Source organism: Natrix helvetica, assembly GCF_964273705.1.
Source record: "Natrix helvetica genome assembly, chromosome: 1".
Lineage (NCBI taxonomy): Eukaryota > Metazoa > Chordata > Lepidosauria > Squamata > Natricidae > Natrix > Natrix helvetica.
In genome coordinates, this window is record NC_138548.1 from 316,478,362 (window position 1) to 316,495,651 (window position 17,290).

General features: G+C 37.3%; 1 protein-coding gene across 13 annotated transcripts in view; it reads right to left on the minus strand.

The window, feature by feature from the left end:
* GRIP2 (glutamate receptor interacting protein 2) overlaps positions 1 to 17,290 on the minus strand; it is a 539,887-nt gene that overhangs the window by 73,370 nt on the left and 449,227 nt on the right. For all 13 annotated transcript variants that reach the window (XM_081950499.1, XM_081950498.1, XM_081950493.1 and 10 more), the window contains exons 8-9: positions 3,817 to 3,964; positions 901 to 1,070 (exon numbers count right to left, since the gene is read on the minus strand). In XM_081950499.1, the coding sequence (XP_081806625.1) occupies positions 901 to 1,070; positions 3,817 to 3,964 (318 nt within the window). The remainder of the gene's footprint in view (positions 1 to 900; positions 1,071 to 3,816; positions 3,965 to 17,290) is intronic.

Below are 17,290 nucleotides of genomic sequence, written 5' to 3' on the forward strand. Positions count from 1 at the left end.
CTGTGTTTCATTACGTTTAGAGGATTATGAATTGTTATAGTCATCGTTTTATGCATTGATGCTGAATGATCGTTGTTTTTATGACTAGTGTGTTGACACTATTTATATATTGCCAAGCTATTTAGAGCTTTAATGGCTGAAGTGGCATGGAAGCTAAACAAACAAATGCAACAAAGAAGTTCACACCTTGATCCCAAGACATTTTCAAATGCAGCCAATAGACTACAATTGAGGATAGGGATGCCATTAAGAAAATCACAACTCTTGATATACGAATCATATTAGTGTTCATCAATTAATTACATTCACATAAATGTGCGGGACAGTAGGCATACAGCTACGAAACCAACAGCGTACATTGTTTTTAGAAGCTGGACATATACCTTGTAACAAATACATGAAAAGTCCCATTGTCACCTCAGTGTTTTATTATTTGAGGCTTGCTTTTACCTAAACCATTTTTTTTACAAAACCAAATAATTAAAATATTAACTAGAATTTGATCTATTCATCAGCTTGGCCCATGGCAGGAATGGCATTGGCTATTCCTTCACTAGTGATTTACAGTGCTTTCATAACATCACTCAGCCATCTCTGAAGTGTTATAAATCCTCTGTTCATTGCTATTATTTTGGCACAGTGATGGTTGCTTGACTCTAGAAGACACTCATTTTCCAAAGTAGAAAATTAATCACACCAATCCACAAGAATCAATAAAAGGCAAGGTTCCTGTCTCCTCCCAGATGGTCTTAGTTTTGTTTTCTGTCCCCGCCTCCCCAACTGTATCTAATCCCACATTTCTGTGTAATCAGGATGGTGATGGGTATTTTCCCCCCAGGAATACACATGCCCCAAAGAAACAAATGTATTTCACATATTATGCTCATCCATAGCACATACCTGTATCCAGAGGTTTGAGGGGAAGTCTACTGTAGTGAGCAGGGAGTATCTCTAGCTTAACAGTTTCTGATGTGGCTGCTAACAGCTGGGTGGCCTCCAACAAGGAGCAATGCTCTGTGCTAGTCCCATCAATGGAAAGGATATGATCACCTACATGCAGTGCCCCACATCTGCCAGAGAAACACACAACCACAGGCATATATTGCAGTCACCTGTGGTTAAAAGTAGAGCAATTCAAAATCCATCAAAGTCACACAAAAGTTGATGACTTTGCATCATACATATTCTTTGCCATGTTGTTTGCCCAGATTCAGCTGAAACCTTATTTTTAAAATGCCAGAAATCCAGCTTTGAAGTTTCCTGGTTGAAAAAAAACCACGAAAGAACAGAGGTTTTATCATGAAAGAACATCAGTCCGGTTAACTGAACTACAGGTAACCCTTCCTTAAAAATTAAAGAGAATATTTTCACATGGTCAAACGGGATCTCAAATGCATCTTTATCATAAGAATCTAAGGGGACATTTTAAACAACAACAAAATTACCATGGGCTTGTTCTGATTTCATTTTGTTCTTTGCCGTTTGCCATTGTTTCCAATAAAAAAAGTTTAAACTGTTTGTGAAGACTATATTTGCATATGGCATTTGTAAGAATGTAGTACCTATTTCCTGTACAAAGGGAAAAGTAGCAACAGCTGATGTAAAATTACAGGAAAATCAGTTTATTAAGTGCGCCTGTTAAAATATTTGGCCAATTTCTAGTTCAAAGACGACAATGAATACAATTTCAGAAAAGTAGCGTAGTATTACGAAGCAGGTGCTGTACAGATCACAGTTTTGCTCTTCAGCAAGTCACTGCAGAATGGCATGAATGTGAAAAGGATGTTTATTCATTTTTGGTGATAAAATATGGAATATTATGTAAAATTATGGAATATTTTGGGTGACTGGGATACCCTGTACTGAATGTTAGTTAGTGGCAATATAGTGCAATATAGCGCAATATAGTATTCTGCCGGTTTGCTGCAGTTTGGGCAAACCGGTAATGGCAGCAGTGGGAGATTCCACCCACCTGCCTAGACGTCATCATGGATGCTCTGTGCATGCACAGAAGATTCTGCACATGCGCAGAAGCACCACGAGCACAAGAACCAAACACATGTGCGCATACTCCCATTCTGAACTGGTAGCGAAGATTAGAACATTTCACGCCTGATATGTAGGATGAAAATTGTGTATAAGGACAAAATGAAACAAGGATGTAAACTGTGAATGAGACTAGAAAGGCAAGGAGGTGTCAGTTCCCCTTAGTGCATTTATAATAATAGCATAAAGAACGCTCATGGTGACATTTCAGGTATCTATGTGCATGTAAATATTTGTACAGATAACACATATGAGAACATGAGAACCCTTACAGTGAATGTCAGAGACCATATGATACAATAAGGAATATGGATCTGAAGATTTCAAATATAAAAGTAGTTGCCTGAAAGGAAAAATGGAGTGAATGACTGCAAATTGCATACAAATAACAACAACAACAAAAAAAGCAAAGGATTGGATCTGATACTTCAGGAGGATGTTGAAGCTGAATGGAAAATGGATGGGAAAATGTTGGTAGAAAAGGAATGAATAGCAGGCTTGTTGCAGAGAGAGAATCTTTGTTGAAAGACGAAAAAATGGTTTTAAATAGAGTATGCTTTACCCATTTTGTTATATGGAAATATGAGCTATCAGAAGAAACGGAAAGAATGGGGACCGAAAGATTCATTTAAGAAGCACGTTTAACAAAAGATAAGGTCCAAAACTGAAGGTTGAGAAATGAATTGATACAAATGGAGTGATAAATACAAAGTAAGTATGTTGCGATGGCTTGGTTATATAGACAGGATGAATGACAACTAAATTGTGAAATACTTTTATGAAATAATAAATAGCTCAAAAGGAAAAGGAAAACAAAGGAAGCTGTGGTTGGATGAAGTAGATGACATCCTGAGAAAAATATAAATGATAGTTTAAAGAACAAAGTGCAATATATAAAGCCCTGTATAACATGCCTAGAACACGAATAGTTTGCAAGACTAGAAAAGGAGAAACAAGAACAGTGAAATGTAAACCAGATTTAGCATTTTTTCCTTGTCTTATCTAATTCCTTCAATTTAATTAGTTTTATATTTCTTTTTTTTTCTTTTTTCTTTGCAGTAACATGTCTTGCCATAAAAGGCACGCAGTTACCTTTCGATGCAATAGATAAGTTTTTGGAGAACTAATTAATCTGTAAGTGTTCATATTAAAAGTCCAACATTATTTTGCAAGTTTTAATAGGGTTAATTTATTTCTGATAAGCCAACTTAGTTAACATTGAACAAGAGATATATTTCATTTCCAATAATATTATCAGGGGTTTTCTTTTTTTCCCCAGATGTTTCAAAATACTTATAAAGATGGTTTCCACTCTTGCAATAGTCTGAAATATTTGGTATGGAAGCGACAACATTCCCTCAGATGTGCCCAAGATAAACTCAGTTCCTTAAAGCACTGCATTATAACCCTGAGGGTTTTTTCTACTGATATAGACATAAAAGTCAGCTGGGAGACTTTGGGTCAGTCATTCTCTCTCAGCCCAACCTACTTCACAGGGTTGTTGTTATGGGGGAAATAGGAGGCAGGAGTGTTAACTATTCACATCACCTTGAGTCGACAAAAAATAAAGATAGGGTAAAAATCAAATGCACAAATAAAGTTTTCCCTTTATGCAAGAAATGTAGTTTTACGCAGAGTAGCACTTATACAGTGCTGTTTTCCCCCCCCCTCAAGCTTCCCCAGATCTCACCAGAGGAAAAACATGTTAAACAGAAATTAATATTAAACCAAACATATCCGGGAGAACATAACCACAGTTCAGCCTCCTACCTGTCTCCCACACTAGCTGGCTTGATCTTCTCAATGATTATGACCTGTTTATTCCGATGGCTGTTCATTGATAATGTGATTCCTAGGACAGAACCGGGAGCCTTTGCAATTTCCACTAGCAAAGGGCCTGACGCATTGGCTACCATATCTATAAATAAAAAAGGCATTTGGAATTAATTCTGCTTAGCTTTTCCCAATGGGAACATTAAATGTGTTAGGTGGGAATACCAACAGTATTTATGATATGCTGGGCATATATGGTCACATAGGAGTCTGGATATTATGTAGAACATAATACTACACAACCTTTAACATATATTGAAATTCAGGACAAACTATAAAGCAAGTATGCTTGTAAAATCAAACTCTAAAATCTCTATGTTTGAGAATGTCCCATCTCAGCTACTGCTTAAAGATCACAATGATTAACAAAATGACAGACAGACCATAACAGGCAGCCCAAGACAGCAACTGGAAAAGGTTTTTTTAAATAAAAATATATAATTAATAACTATAATTAACAGTAAACATTATACAGGACCAAGGAGAGCTCCAGGGCCAAAACCAGAACTTTATTTCATTGCAAAATCAGATGTCTGAAGGACTAGTGTCCCATCTTGGTGAGGAATCATTTTCTAATAAGCAGTACCTAATGGGGTACTTTGTGACATTTTTTGCAGGCATTTTGGCATCTCAGGAGAAGGAACAGGTGTATCCTACCTAATATCCATGCAAGGTATTCAAAGTTATGTATGTCTATTCAAGGGCTAAATTAGAGCATACAAATAGAAGGCAAAGTCCATACAGTGTGTAAAGGTTTGTTGTTCAGTCACTAAGCCTTGTCCAACTCTTTTCAACCCCATGGACCACAGTACACCAGTCCCTTTCCCCCATCCTCCACTGTCTCCCTGAGTCTGCCCAAACTCATACTCACTGTGTCTATGACACTATCTAACCATCTCATCCTTTGCTGTCCCCTTCTCCTTTTGCCTTCAGTTTTCCCCAACATCAGGGTCTTTTCCAATGAATCCTCTCTTCTCATTTGGTGGCCAAAATATTTGAGCTTCAGCTTCAGTATCTGTCCTTCCAAAGGACAGTTGGGGTTGATTTCTTCTAGAATGTGTGAACAAGATTTGGGTAATTTCATTTCAGTGTATAATTATCACATCTCCTATTTGGCATCTCCCTTGACATGATCTGGCATTTTGCTTTACTAAAAACTAAATGTTTAGCTTGACTAAAAGTGCTTACTATTTGCCTTTAGGAAAATAAAAAAAGCTTTGTTTGGTAAAAGCTGTACTCCACACTGGATTCTTTTCTAAACACTGGATCCTGTCAAGAGATGCCTATATACTATGAAGCATCTATCCCCACTACTTCACATATCTTAAAGGAACCTGAGAAAGTGAGAACATAATTGGTACTATAGGGACCATATTCTGTACGCTATGTTACACATACAGTGGGAACTCAGGTCATGAACATAATTCATTCCAGGACTTGGGTCGGCACCGATTTGGTTGTGACTGGAAGCAAGACTGACTGTGCATGTGCGCACACAAACAAACAAAAAAGGTGTGGAATGGAAAGTCACTGCGGCAGGGAAAATAGCTGCAGCTGTGTTTGATCGCCACCCAAGCATTTGTTCGTGAACAGAGTAAAACATTTAGCGATTTTTTTTGGTCGACACCCAATTTGCTCATGGTCAGAACCAAGTGACTCAAGGTCTCACTGTACACACAAATGTTTCTTACAGCTTTTTAAGATCTAACAGTATATCCCAAGCATTAAAATTATAACTGGAGCATATCCCATTTAGACCGACTTTAAGCAAATCTAAACATATTTTACTAAACTTTGTTAAATATCTGGAGAGAGAAACACACCAAACTTTCACAAAATGTATAAGTGTACCTAAATCTAGACCAACTAAATGTTCAAAATTAACAAAAATTATCTTAGATACATGGATTAATGGCAAAGAGCATGCAGTGGATATCACATTTAACTATGCTTTAAGCATGTACCTCCATTTTAATAACAGAAAGGAATGAAAGCTTTAAGAAGATTTAAGAAACCCTACCCGTCCAAATGATAAACTAGCCTTAATTATCTATTAATAATGGAATTAACTGCATTGCAGTAAATAGGATCTATATGGTTCTTTGATGTGTATATGCAGGACAAACATTTCTAGAACAGCTGGATCTGGTTTGTAAAAATCAAAGTCTTCACTTACTTTAACCTCATTGCAACACAGGCTACAAAAAGGTAATCAATAAATATAAATCTATAATGTTACCTTGCTCACTGGAGAATTGTTCACCTCTGAAAATAGTGGTAATTTCTGCAGCTTAAGCTCTATATGGTCAACCTCTATTTTCGACTGTTCAGATCTTCATAGTTTTCAAAATCATTCTTTTTAGTTAAAATGATAATTTTAAAGTTATGACTTTACACACCTTGCTCACCTGAGGCTGAAATATACCCACTTAAGTACACACTTAAAAATTAAAAGATTAATGACCTGGCATTTATTAGTGGTCAAGTATCTTTCATTAATATAGCAAATATATTCGGTGATAAGGAGCTGCTTTTAGAGAGAAAAAAGGAACAATCTTCATACAGCAAATACCTATCTGATCTCCAACAAGGTAGAAGAAACCACCAGAGAGAGATAGGGCTTATGAATAGCAATAGCATTATACTTGTACACTGCTACGTAGTGCTTTACAGGGCTCTCTACAAAATCAGCATATTGCTATTTTACTGTGACCTCATAAGGCTAGAAGGCTAAATCAACCTTGGGCGGGTGAGAATCAAACTGCCAGCAGTCAGCAGAAGTAGCCTGCAGTACTGCATTCTAACCACTGTGCCACCACGGCTCATGAAACTATTACAATTGCTACTAATATTGGAACTGGCAAATCAGCCAGATGTTTAGACTGGGTTTGGCATTTTTGTCTGCCTATCAATCCCTTGCAAAGAACCCAAGATAGGCAAATGTTCTTGTTTGATGATGTCAAAGGTTCCATTCTATTTGCAGGTCTTTGCATTTTGTAATTCTCTCCATTGCAATTCTCTTGTTTATTCTGGTCTCTCTAGGTACTGCCACATCCACTATCCAGACCTTTTTTTCTGCTTTCTTAACAACTGTTAATTCTGCAGTGTTAGGTAGCAGATATTAGTCTGAACTCTGAAGTCCCAAAGTACTTTAGAGTCTTCATTTTCAATTACTTCAATTACTTTGTTTCTCACCAATTTTTGCTTGCAGGCAAATGGTATTTCTTGCAGTTATTCCAATCCACTTTTGTTGCTACTTTGTTTGCCATTGTTTATAATGAGCCTGCATGAACTTCTTGCAACAACTAACTAGTTGTTTTTTCACCTTCTGTGCAGAGGCAAGTGCAATAGTCATAACTAGTTATAGATTCCAACATTCCTTTTTCCCTTTTAGCAATGATTTGCTATTTTGTGATATTACTTTTGCCTTGCTGTTAAATGAAGCCCATTAAATAAGAACCACAACAAGGCACAACCATTTCTCCCAACCATCTTGAGTGCACAAACAACAGCACAGGGACAAGATTGCTTAACATTCACTACATATATGTTGGAAAACAAATGCAGAGTTTTCTGCTTGCCAAAAAGTCTCTTTCTTCAACATACGATACTTATCTGTTAGGTGCCAAATGTAAAACATGCCCACACTGAAGCGTCTTTTTAAAAACTGTAGCTCACACAGAACAGCTCAGATGGAAAATGTAAAAACTCTTGATTCTACAAAGGGATAGGAAACCTAGGAAACAGACTTCAAAGTCATCAGACATTTTCACTTCTCCCAGCCAAGAGAGACGCCGTCTGCTTGGAAACATGCACAATAGCAACTCTGCCAAGAGCTGAGAAGAATCCAAGTTATCACATATTGCTGACATCCGGAAAAGCTTCTTCAACACCTTGATTGGGCTTTCCCAACACTATGATCTCCTTTCATTTCATAAAAAAGCAAAAACTGCACAACTCTTTTGATCTATTCCATTTTAGGAGCTATTCCAAAGCTGATATATTAAGAATCGGCAACAAGCTTCATGAAGCAACTTCTTTCCTTTCTCACAAAATCAGAAAGTTTTGCTTCTAATTTTAAACAAATCTGTTTAAAGTGAAATGTGGACTGTGATGTATACTCTCTTCACTAACTAGAAAGTAAAGAGCAGCTTCTACTATTGGTGGATAGTAACGACCCAAGGAAAAGGAATGGGACTGTGTGCCCCAAAACTTATTATAGCTTATTCCTATAGTAAAAAACATGATTTATTTTGGTGTTCAAGCTAAGATTGGCTCTGCAGCTTTTGGAAAGTGGATTCTGACCTTTAAGAAGAGATAGCTCTGATGCAGAAGGTGACAGCGTTGCCTGAAATAGCAAAACTGACCACTTTGATTAAAGAAAAGAATATAAATACTTTCGTTTCCACATGGAGACTGCTTCTGAACTTTGTGCTTGATGTGGAGAAGAATACAACTTCGACTTAAGGTTTTACTTGTTAGACTGATATATTTTTATAAAAATGGCTTGTTCATATCATTATGAAAAAGCAAAAAGCTGTGATTTGATGTTAATGCCTTATTTTACTGTAACAGAGAGAGTTGGAAGTGAATGAAAAGAAGGAGTAAGGGTGACATGATAGTAGTGTTTCAATATCTCAGGGGTTGCCACAAAGAAGAGGGAATCAAGCTATTCTCCAAAGAAACTAATCAAGGAGAGAAGCAACTTAGAACTGAGGAGAAATTTCCTGACAGTTAGAACAATTAATCAGTGGAACAACTTGCCTCCAGAAGTTGTGAATGCTCTAACACTGGATGTCTTTAAGAAGATGTTGGATAGCCATTTGTCTGAGATGGTGTAGATGCCTAAGCAGGGGGTTGGACTAGAAGACCTTCAAGGTCCCTTCCAACTCTGTTATTCTAAATTCCAAGTCAATGCTTTTTTTTCTTTTATCTTTCCTCACTTCTCTTTTCCCTTCCCCCCTACTGCTTTTCTATTTACTTTGTATTTATTTTATTTTATAACACTCTATAACTCAATAAAATGTTAATGGAGGAAGAAGAAATAGCTCTGATATGGTTTAAATTCAGTTCTATAAATGCAGAACTAACCTCCCGAAAACCCAACATCTGTTGAAATAAGGATTTAAAAAAATGCAAAGCAAAACATCTTGAATTCGTATCTTAGGATTGAAAAAAGGTGAAATGGAGGCATTATTTAGCATGAAAAGGTTCCCCCAGATACGCCAGCAGCAATTAGGTCATGAAAAGTGGCAAATTCTAAAAGCGTTGTATTTTTTTCTCAGTGGCACATTCTGACACCAGCAGTACATAAAGAAAGCAAAAAATGTCTTGGCAACACAACATGCCATTGATCAGCACAAAGTAGAGCACATTTTAGCATGATTCTTATTGACCCGCTTTAGCCAACTGATTGTTGATCCAAGAAGTGGCCCAATTAAAACGTGGCACCGTTGTAACACCCAGGGCGAGACATCTGTTCCTGCTGAATTAACAGCACAAAGAGAGAGAAAGAGAGGGGGAGAAAGAGAGAGAGAGAGAGAGAGAGAGAGAGAGAGAGAGAGAGAGAGAGAGACGGAGAGGGAGAGACGGAGAGACGGAGAGACGGGGAGAGAGAGAGAGAGAGAGGAGAAACTCTTGGGCAATTTTTTTTAAAAAAAGAACCTCATATAGCAGCAGCGGGTATAATTCATGCAGAAGTGATCAATAAAGGAAACTAGCCTCTGAAAGGCTAATAATATCATGAACAAAGATATTGACTATGCTGAAAGAATGCTTTACCAGCAATGAATGTGGCCTCTCAGCATTATTAGGCGACAGGAGACCGCCTGCAGTTCACAAAAGGGGACGAGGAAAAACTTTAGCAGATGAAGCCTTTCGGCAGAAAGATCATATGAAAAGCAACGGAGAGCCTGAAGGAGACCGAACTGGCTTCATCATAAATATCTTTTGCCTCTTTAGAAAATATTTTTTTAAAAAAAACCCTACTTTCTATAGTGATAATTTGGACCAGGAGGGAAAGAGATAATTCTTTTCCCCCATTTTTCTCTAACATCATCCATTTGCTGATTTCTACTTCTAAATTAATGTAGTTACACTTCAAAAGACATCCAGTAAGAACACCTTGGAGCGTTTAACAGGCAGAAAAGAGGGAAGGGTGTATGTGTGTGTGTGTGTGATCTGAACCGTGTTCCCAATATGCATTACAAAAGCTGCTCCTAAATAACTTATCAGACAAGAACCAGGGGAGAATTCAGTGATTCGTGAAGGGGTGAGGGAAAGCCCCCTCAAATGGTCTAGTCTTCAGAATTACAATTAAGCTCAGCAAACGGATTCTGTACCCATCTTAACTAAAATGCTCGAGAATGACAATTCCCCCCCCCAAAAAAAAACCTTAGCGAATCTGCTGGGAGGGTAGGTAGGTTCTCTGTTGTGGCTTCCAGCAGCTGAATCAGATGAGGAGGCATAGGAGTCAGGATCAGCATCAGGCAACCTGAGAGCTCTGAGGGAGAAGAGGGAATGGAGCTGTCAGAGAGAGAGAGACAGAGGCGGAGTCTGGGCCATCTGTCAGCCCTCAACTGGAGAGTCAACAGCCCCCAGGTCTGGAGGTGGCTGATGAGGAAGAGGAAGGACAGCTGGGTCCAGTGCCTGATGCATGAATGCGCAGAAAGCAGAGGAGAGGAGAGCAGTGGAAATCCATGGGCTGATCCTTGGGAAGGAAGAGCTACTGCTGCCAATGAAGCTCCACCCTAGATCTGGGGATAAAAGGCAGGGGGCAGAGATGAATAGATGTGGCAGACAACTATTCATCTTCCAGCCAGATGGACTTGTTAGCATGCATTTGAGAGAAAAACCTTTTGCTGGGACCGCTGGCACTCCTAATAAAGAATCTTTGAGTTTGCTTCAGAGGGTTTGTTGTATTTGGGGAGCTGGATCACAGCATTATCTGATTTTTGTAATCTTCCCTAAAATCATCCACCCCCACGATGAAGTTTAGTGAGACAAAAATGGGCATTTCACCAATGAATTGATGATCTCTAGGGATTTGGGAAAGAAACTTTGAACTCAGGACCCACATCTAGTGTAGCTTTATTATTAAAGGAAAAGGATAAAGAGCACAAATGACCTTTTGATCTTTTGGAGTCACTCATTTCCCAGACCAAATCAATCGTTTTTTAAAAAAACTTTCACTGCATTAATTGCGATGAGACAATGTGCTATTTTGCAGAAAAGGGATATCAGCTTTTTTTCCAGTCCCCGAAAAATAAAATGGTTGTGACAGTATGGGTTACAATTGCTTCATTGACATAAAAGCTATAACAAGCAATCAAGGAATGAAGGAAAGGTTATTTTCCAGAAGGTGGCAAATGGTTTTCAATATCCTGTCCACAAAACTTCAAGGGAAAAGAAATCAATATTTAATGGGGTCATTTTTCCAGTGGCTGCTGATTTCAGAGACAATGCAAGCCAAGCCTTTGGCTGACCTAGGCAACCTAACAGCCAGCTTTGGTTTCAAGTCAAGCAGTTTCTTGTACTCATTTGCTCATGGTCTGCTTGCCTTGCTTATGAGTTGCTTTCCTCAGACCTAGTTATCAAATGACCCAGTTATCTACTTCTGTTGCACATTAAGCCATCCATCTGTTGAAAGTGGAACTCTCTGTGTTGTTTGGCTTGAAAGAAATGCACGATAGAGTCTAAGAATTGACAAAGAACTATTATAATGATCCAAAAATGATCCAAATTAGTTTTGAGTGGGAACAAAATCTCCTTCGTTGGCTTGGAATGTTGAATCCAAGCTGAATCAAGCTGATTTATATTTATCTTGTGATTAATGCAGAATTTTACATATTTCCCCGTTAAGTTCCACCTTCACCATTTCTGCCCACTATTCAAGGCTCCCTAGATCTTTTCGAAACTTCTGTTTTCTAAATAATTGACAGCCATACCCAATTTTGGGTCATTTGCAAACTTCATTGGTCTCCCCAACTCCTTTGTCTAAGTTATTGCTAATAATGTTGAACAACTCATGGTACGGGACAAAGCTTCATGGCGGTCACTTGATACTTTCCTACAAACTGAAGTGGAGCCATCAATAAGCATTGTTGGATGTAGTCATTCAGCCAACTATGTAACAAATTCATCACTAACCCATATTATTTTTATGTTATGAAAGAGGATATCATGAAACACTGTGCCAAATGTTTTTCTCTGGGCCACATATACTATATCTACTCAGCTACTAACTCTATCAAAGAAAGGAAAAAAAGTTAGTCTGGAATGATTTGTTTGCACACACCCATAACCGGGGTGAAATCAATTTACCTTTGCTACTGGTTCGCAAATGTGAGCACGCGCGCAGGAACTTCCACACATACGCAGAGCACCAAAAATGGGATGTAATAACATCCGGTCATTTGGGCAGAGCCTCCCGCCACCACTGCTACCAGTTCACCCGAACCAGATAGAACCGGCCGAATTGCACCACTGCCCATGAAACTCTTTCATTTGTAGTATGCAGCTATCCTTAGCCAGTCTAAATATCTGTAGTTTCTTGGGTCCCCCTTTTTCTGACAGATTATCAACAGCAATTCTGCAGTCCATCACCATAGTTCCTTTGGTTCCTTCAGATGTAAAGTAATGTAGCTGGTTTTGAAGACGTGAATTCATTTAAATTACCCACATTCTTTGTTCTTTGTTGTAGTTTAATAGTAAACTACAGTTCTCTTGTTCTCTATTGGCAGAATGACCAGTTAGGGTTTCATTTATCTCTTGAGAGAAACCAAATGCAAAGTAGGAATTAAGAAATTTTGTCTTCTCATCATCACCTCTTATAGAGTTTCTCTTTCTCCCAATGGGATTATGTTCATTTTGGCTTTTCATTTATTTCTAACTTACCATGTGAGCTCTTTTGGGTGTTATATATATATTATCTCACATCTCTCAATTTATTCTGAGCTTTTACCTTGCCAACATCCCTCTATTGTCCTAAACACAGCTCAAAAAGCAAAACAGTTTTGGGACAGAAAGAAAGAAAGAAAGAAAGAAAGAAAGAAAGAAAGAAAGAAAGAAAGAAAGAAAGAAAGAAAGAAAGAAAGAAAGAAAGAAGAAGAGAACAGAAATGCCTGGATGCTACTGGTACAAATTCTCTGTTTGATTCCTGGGTGATTTTTTATTTACCTATTGTTGCATACATATGTTTGCAAATAAAGCTTACAGCTATGGTGATGCAGTGATTAGAATGCAATATTTTCGGCTAGGTCTGCCCATAACCAGAATTTTTGTCTTGACAGGGCTGAAGATTGGCTCAGGCTTCCATCCTTCCAAGGTTGGTAAAATGAAGACCCAGATTGTTAGGAGTAATATGCTGACTCTGTAAACCACTTACAGAGGGCTGTAAAGCACAATGAAGTAGTATATAAGTCTAAGCACTATTGCTATTATTATATCACTGCTTGAGGAAAGAAGGGACAGGTAAAATTATACATTACTGTAAAAAATGGAAAATAGGGATATAAAAGCATTAACAGAGCCGGAAATGCTCCTTCTGCCTTCTTTAATACAATGTTGGGTGATGGCAGTTAATAAGCTACATTGATCTTAAACCAGGGTAAATGAACTGCAACCTCAAGGCCTTAACCCCTCTTGTTTTGCAAATTGGTTTTGGAGATTGCAATTGCCAACAATTGGGCAAGTAACTTCTCAGTATTTGCAGGCAGGAAATAGATGAAAAGTACCTCCTCGGGGATCTAAAATAAGCTTAACCACACAGATCTAAAAATTAAACAAAAAAAAAATCAAATATCTGAGAAAAAAAAAAGCAAAGCACAAAGGAAAATCCTGGCAACTTCTTGATAACTACATCAATTTTGCATTGTTGCTGTTGCTGAACTGGCAGCAACCCAGGCCTGTCACAACCCCCAAACTGGTCATCTGGGTGGCACCATAGGCACCACCATCTTGTTTTTCACTTCTGCGCATGCGCAGAATAATTTTTATTACCCTGTGCATGCGCACCCATGAGTGAACAAGCAGCAGCGCCTGCCGGAACCCACCCCTGGTCCCAATGCACTGTCTAAAATCTTCTGAAGGGATGAAATATGCACACTCTGCTTCCCAGCCCTGTTTAAAGATGATATAATTTAACTGGTTTTGCAACTATACAAAAGGGAAAATCTGTACGAGAAAGAGAGAGTAGAGCTTTAGCTTTTATAAGCATATAGAAGAAGAATGTTTGTAAAACAATTCAGAACCAATTTACATATGGTCTGGATTGATTATAAAAAGTCATTTGATTAATTACCACACAACTGGATCACCAAATATTTGGAAACAATTAGTGTCAGTAAAAACATTAGAATGTTTGGTTGTTGTTGTTTTTTTAGAAAAATAAACAATGAAGCAATGGAAGACAGAATTGATGGTTGGAAATGAAAAATATGTGCTTGTCAACATTAGGAGAGGCATCTTCCCAGCGATTCATTATCACTCTTATAATTTGTCATTGCTTTGATCCCACTTTTAGTGATTTTGAAGAAAACAAACATTGGCTAGCATACAGCAAAAAAATTGCTAATAAAATATTACATTTGCTTTATATGGATGATCTATGCTTTATGGAAAATAGAAATCAAAATGCAAATGTATATACAGTACATATATACAATTTTAAAGATAATTAATAAAATCTAAAATCTACTGATAACAGATAAAATCAAATCTAAATATTATTAATTTGCACTTCATCTTAAGTCAGTTATCTCATTCATTCCTTCTATTTTTATGTGCAGCAAGCCATACTTTAAAATAAGATTTGCTTCAATTACATTACATTACCTCAATCAATTCAAACAAATTTACATGCTTCCAAAGCAAATTAGTTTCCACAATAATAATTATGGGCACATTGCAATTCTCTTCTAGTGGTACGTAGCCACATGTCTGTTCATTCAGAACTCAGATGCTTCAGTTCAGCTTCATAATCTCAGAAATGCATAAATTTGCAGTTTATAGCTCCAAGATTCTCTCACTCTCTTTGGTGAGTAATCTTCAACCCAAAGAAGACCCCATTTTTAATTTTTGTATTAGTTTTCAGTCTGCTTTTTAGAGAAAAAATGATACCCTTCCAATTATCAAGAGTGATATATCTTCCTCATCCATCACTAATCTATCATGTTAATACATATCTAGCCACATAGCAAATACCCTTATATGCTCAAGGGCAGGCCAACATTTACTATTTATTAATTTCATTTTATTTATTTCTATACTACTACACTCCATATGTCACAAGATGCCTCAAGACTGGTGGAAAACAGTGTTGCTTCCCGTCCTAATACAAGCAAGCAGCAGCCAGAAAAAAAACATCCTTTCTCTTGCAGAGGTAAATTTATCTTTTACTTTAAACTCTCCTTCCATGCCCTCAACCCACAACTGCTTATTGGTTGGATTTACAGTCTCTGCCATGTATTTTGTTTTCTCATTTCCCAGGAACATTCCGGGCTCCCAGCAGTGCAGCTCAAATTCTTTCCCGATGATTCAACAGAAGGAAAGGCTAAAAAGAAGAAGGAATAAAAAGAACCCTAAAGCAATAATGCTGGAACGAGATTTCCAGCCAGAACCTCATGACTCGGCACCATCAGTATTAAACAGATTAAAACTGCAGATTTTTTCTAGCAAACCATGAAGTAATTGATGGTTCCTTGGAAATGCTGTTTCCTGATGACAACATATATTGTTTGGTTCTGAAGCGGAAACCATCGCTGTCTTTTATGCATCTCACACTCCTGCTACATTTGAACCACCACCATGCATCATAACCCCAGTGAAATATGATGCCGTATGCATTGATTAAACCTTTTCGACAGGTTGCCAAACTTTCTTAGCCCATTGCCAGCTGATAAACATTTTTGAGTCAAATGTAAACAGTAGTTTAACAATGGCAAAAAAGTCAAGTGTTGAACAGTCTTTTTATCCATTCTCAGTTCTTAAGTGGCCATTTATGGTGCATGGTTACCACACATAAGCAGGCTAAGGGATTTTAACTTCTGCTTCTTCCAAAATGCAGATAAATTAGGTGTTAAGCCAAAAAGGGAGAAGCCAACTTAGTTGGATAGCTTTGGATAGCTCTATCCCAGATACATGTATGTGAACATATGTATGTATGTACGTGCATATATCTCTGTACCTAATCCTTCATTTTATTTCTTTACCTCTTCCTCCAATTTTATAGGTATAACTGCTAGAGAGAAGTTCCCTGAGGATGGGCTCCAGGACAAGTTTGAAAGCTCAGAAGATTAAACCTCTAGTTCCGGTGATCAACCCATATTGGATTTTGCAACATTATCTTGGGGCATGTATTTGGGATGCCTTTATTTGTGAAACATTTTACTGTTCCTCGAGATAGAGAGAAATAATGACAACGTAGTAATAGTTTAGTGAGTCAGTAAGTCTCGATTCCAGATCAACAATCTTGGATTTGCAGCTGGAGACAGTACACTGTTCTCCAGATCATTTGTGCTGATTCATACATGCATCCACAAGCATAACTCACAATTGGCCCTGTGCATCTTTTCTTATTACAGCTTTCTCACCAACCACTTTGCTTAAAGATAGAAGTGGCATGCAATTATTATTATTTTTTTAATCCCAGTGCTATTCTGAGACTATACATTGCATAGAGATTCCTTGAAATTCAAATGTCAGTCACATACGGTATTGTTTGTTTGTTTGTTTATTGGATTTATATGCATTTGGATTTGGATATAAATTTGGATTTATATGGTATGGGAAAGGTGTTCTATAATAGCTTATATCGTTAAAATTTTATGCATCCACACAAGATGACATAAATCTTCTTGCTACCATGTGTAAATTGAGTGGCTATGTAAATCTATTTAATAAATAAAATAAGCATAAATATGCTATTTGCATAAAATACCTTAACACAAATATCAATAAGGTATTCAAACAAAATTATATAAAACCATGAAAGGAATAGTCAGCTGAGGTGCATCCTATAATTTAGAATAGATACAAATGTAGAGCAGAAATTATCTGAGAACAGTAAATTAAAATACCTTGAGAACTTTTTATTTTAAATGTGAAATGAAATAAAGTTAGAAAGAAATACTTTCCAAGATAAAGTGTCTGAAAGGTAGATAAATGAAATGTATTATCTTACCACTAGCAAATTCTTTGCAGATTTTTTTATCATATTCTAAGCCTTCAAAATCCTGATGTATACATTTCCCTGCCCATATACAGGAAAACCACTTAGTTCAAACACATATTTGTCGTAAATCAAAGATATCTGGTTCAGCTCTAACCTTCATACTTGAGCTAGAATTTTTATTATTATTATTCTTTTAAGATATACATTTGAGGCTGGCTTGATACTAAGTACTTAATTTGT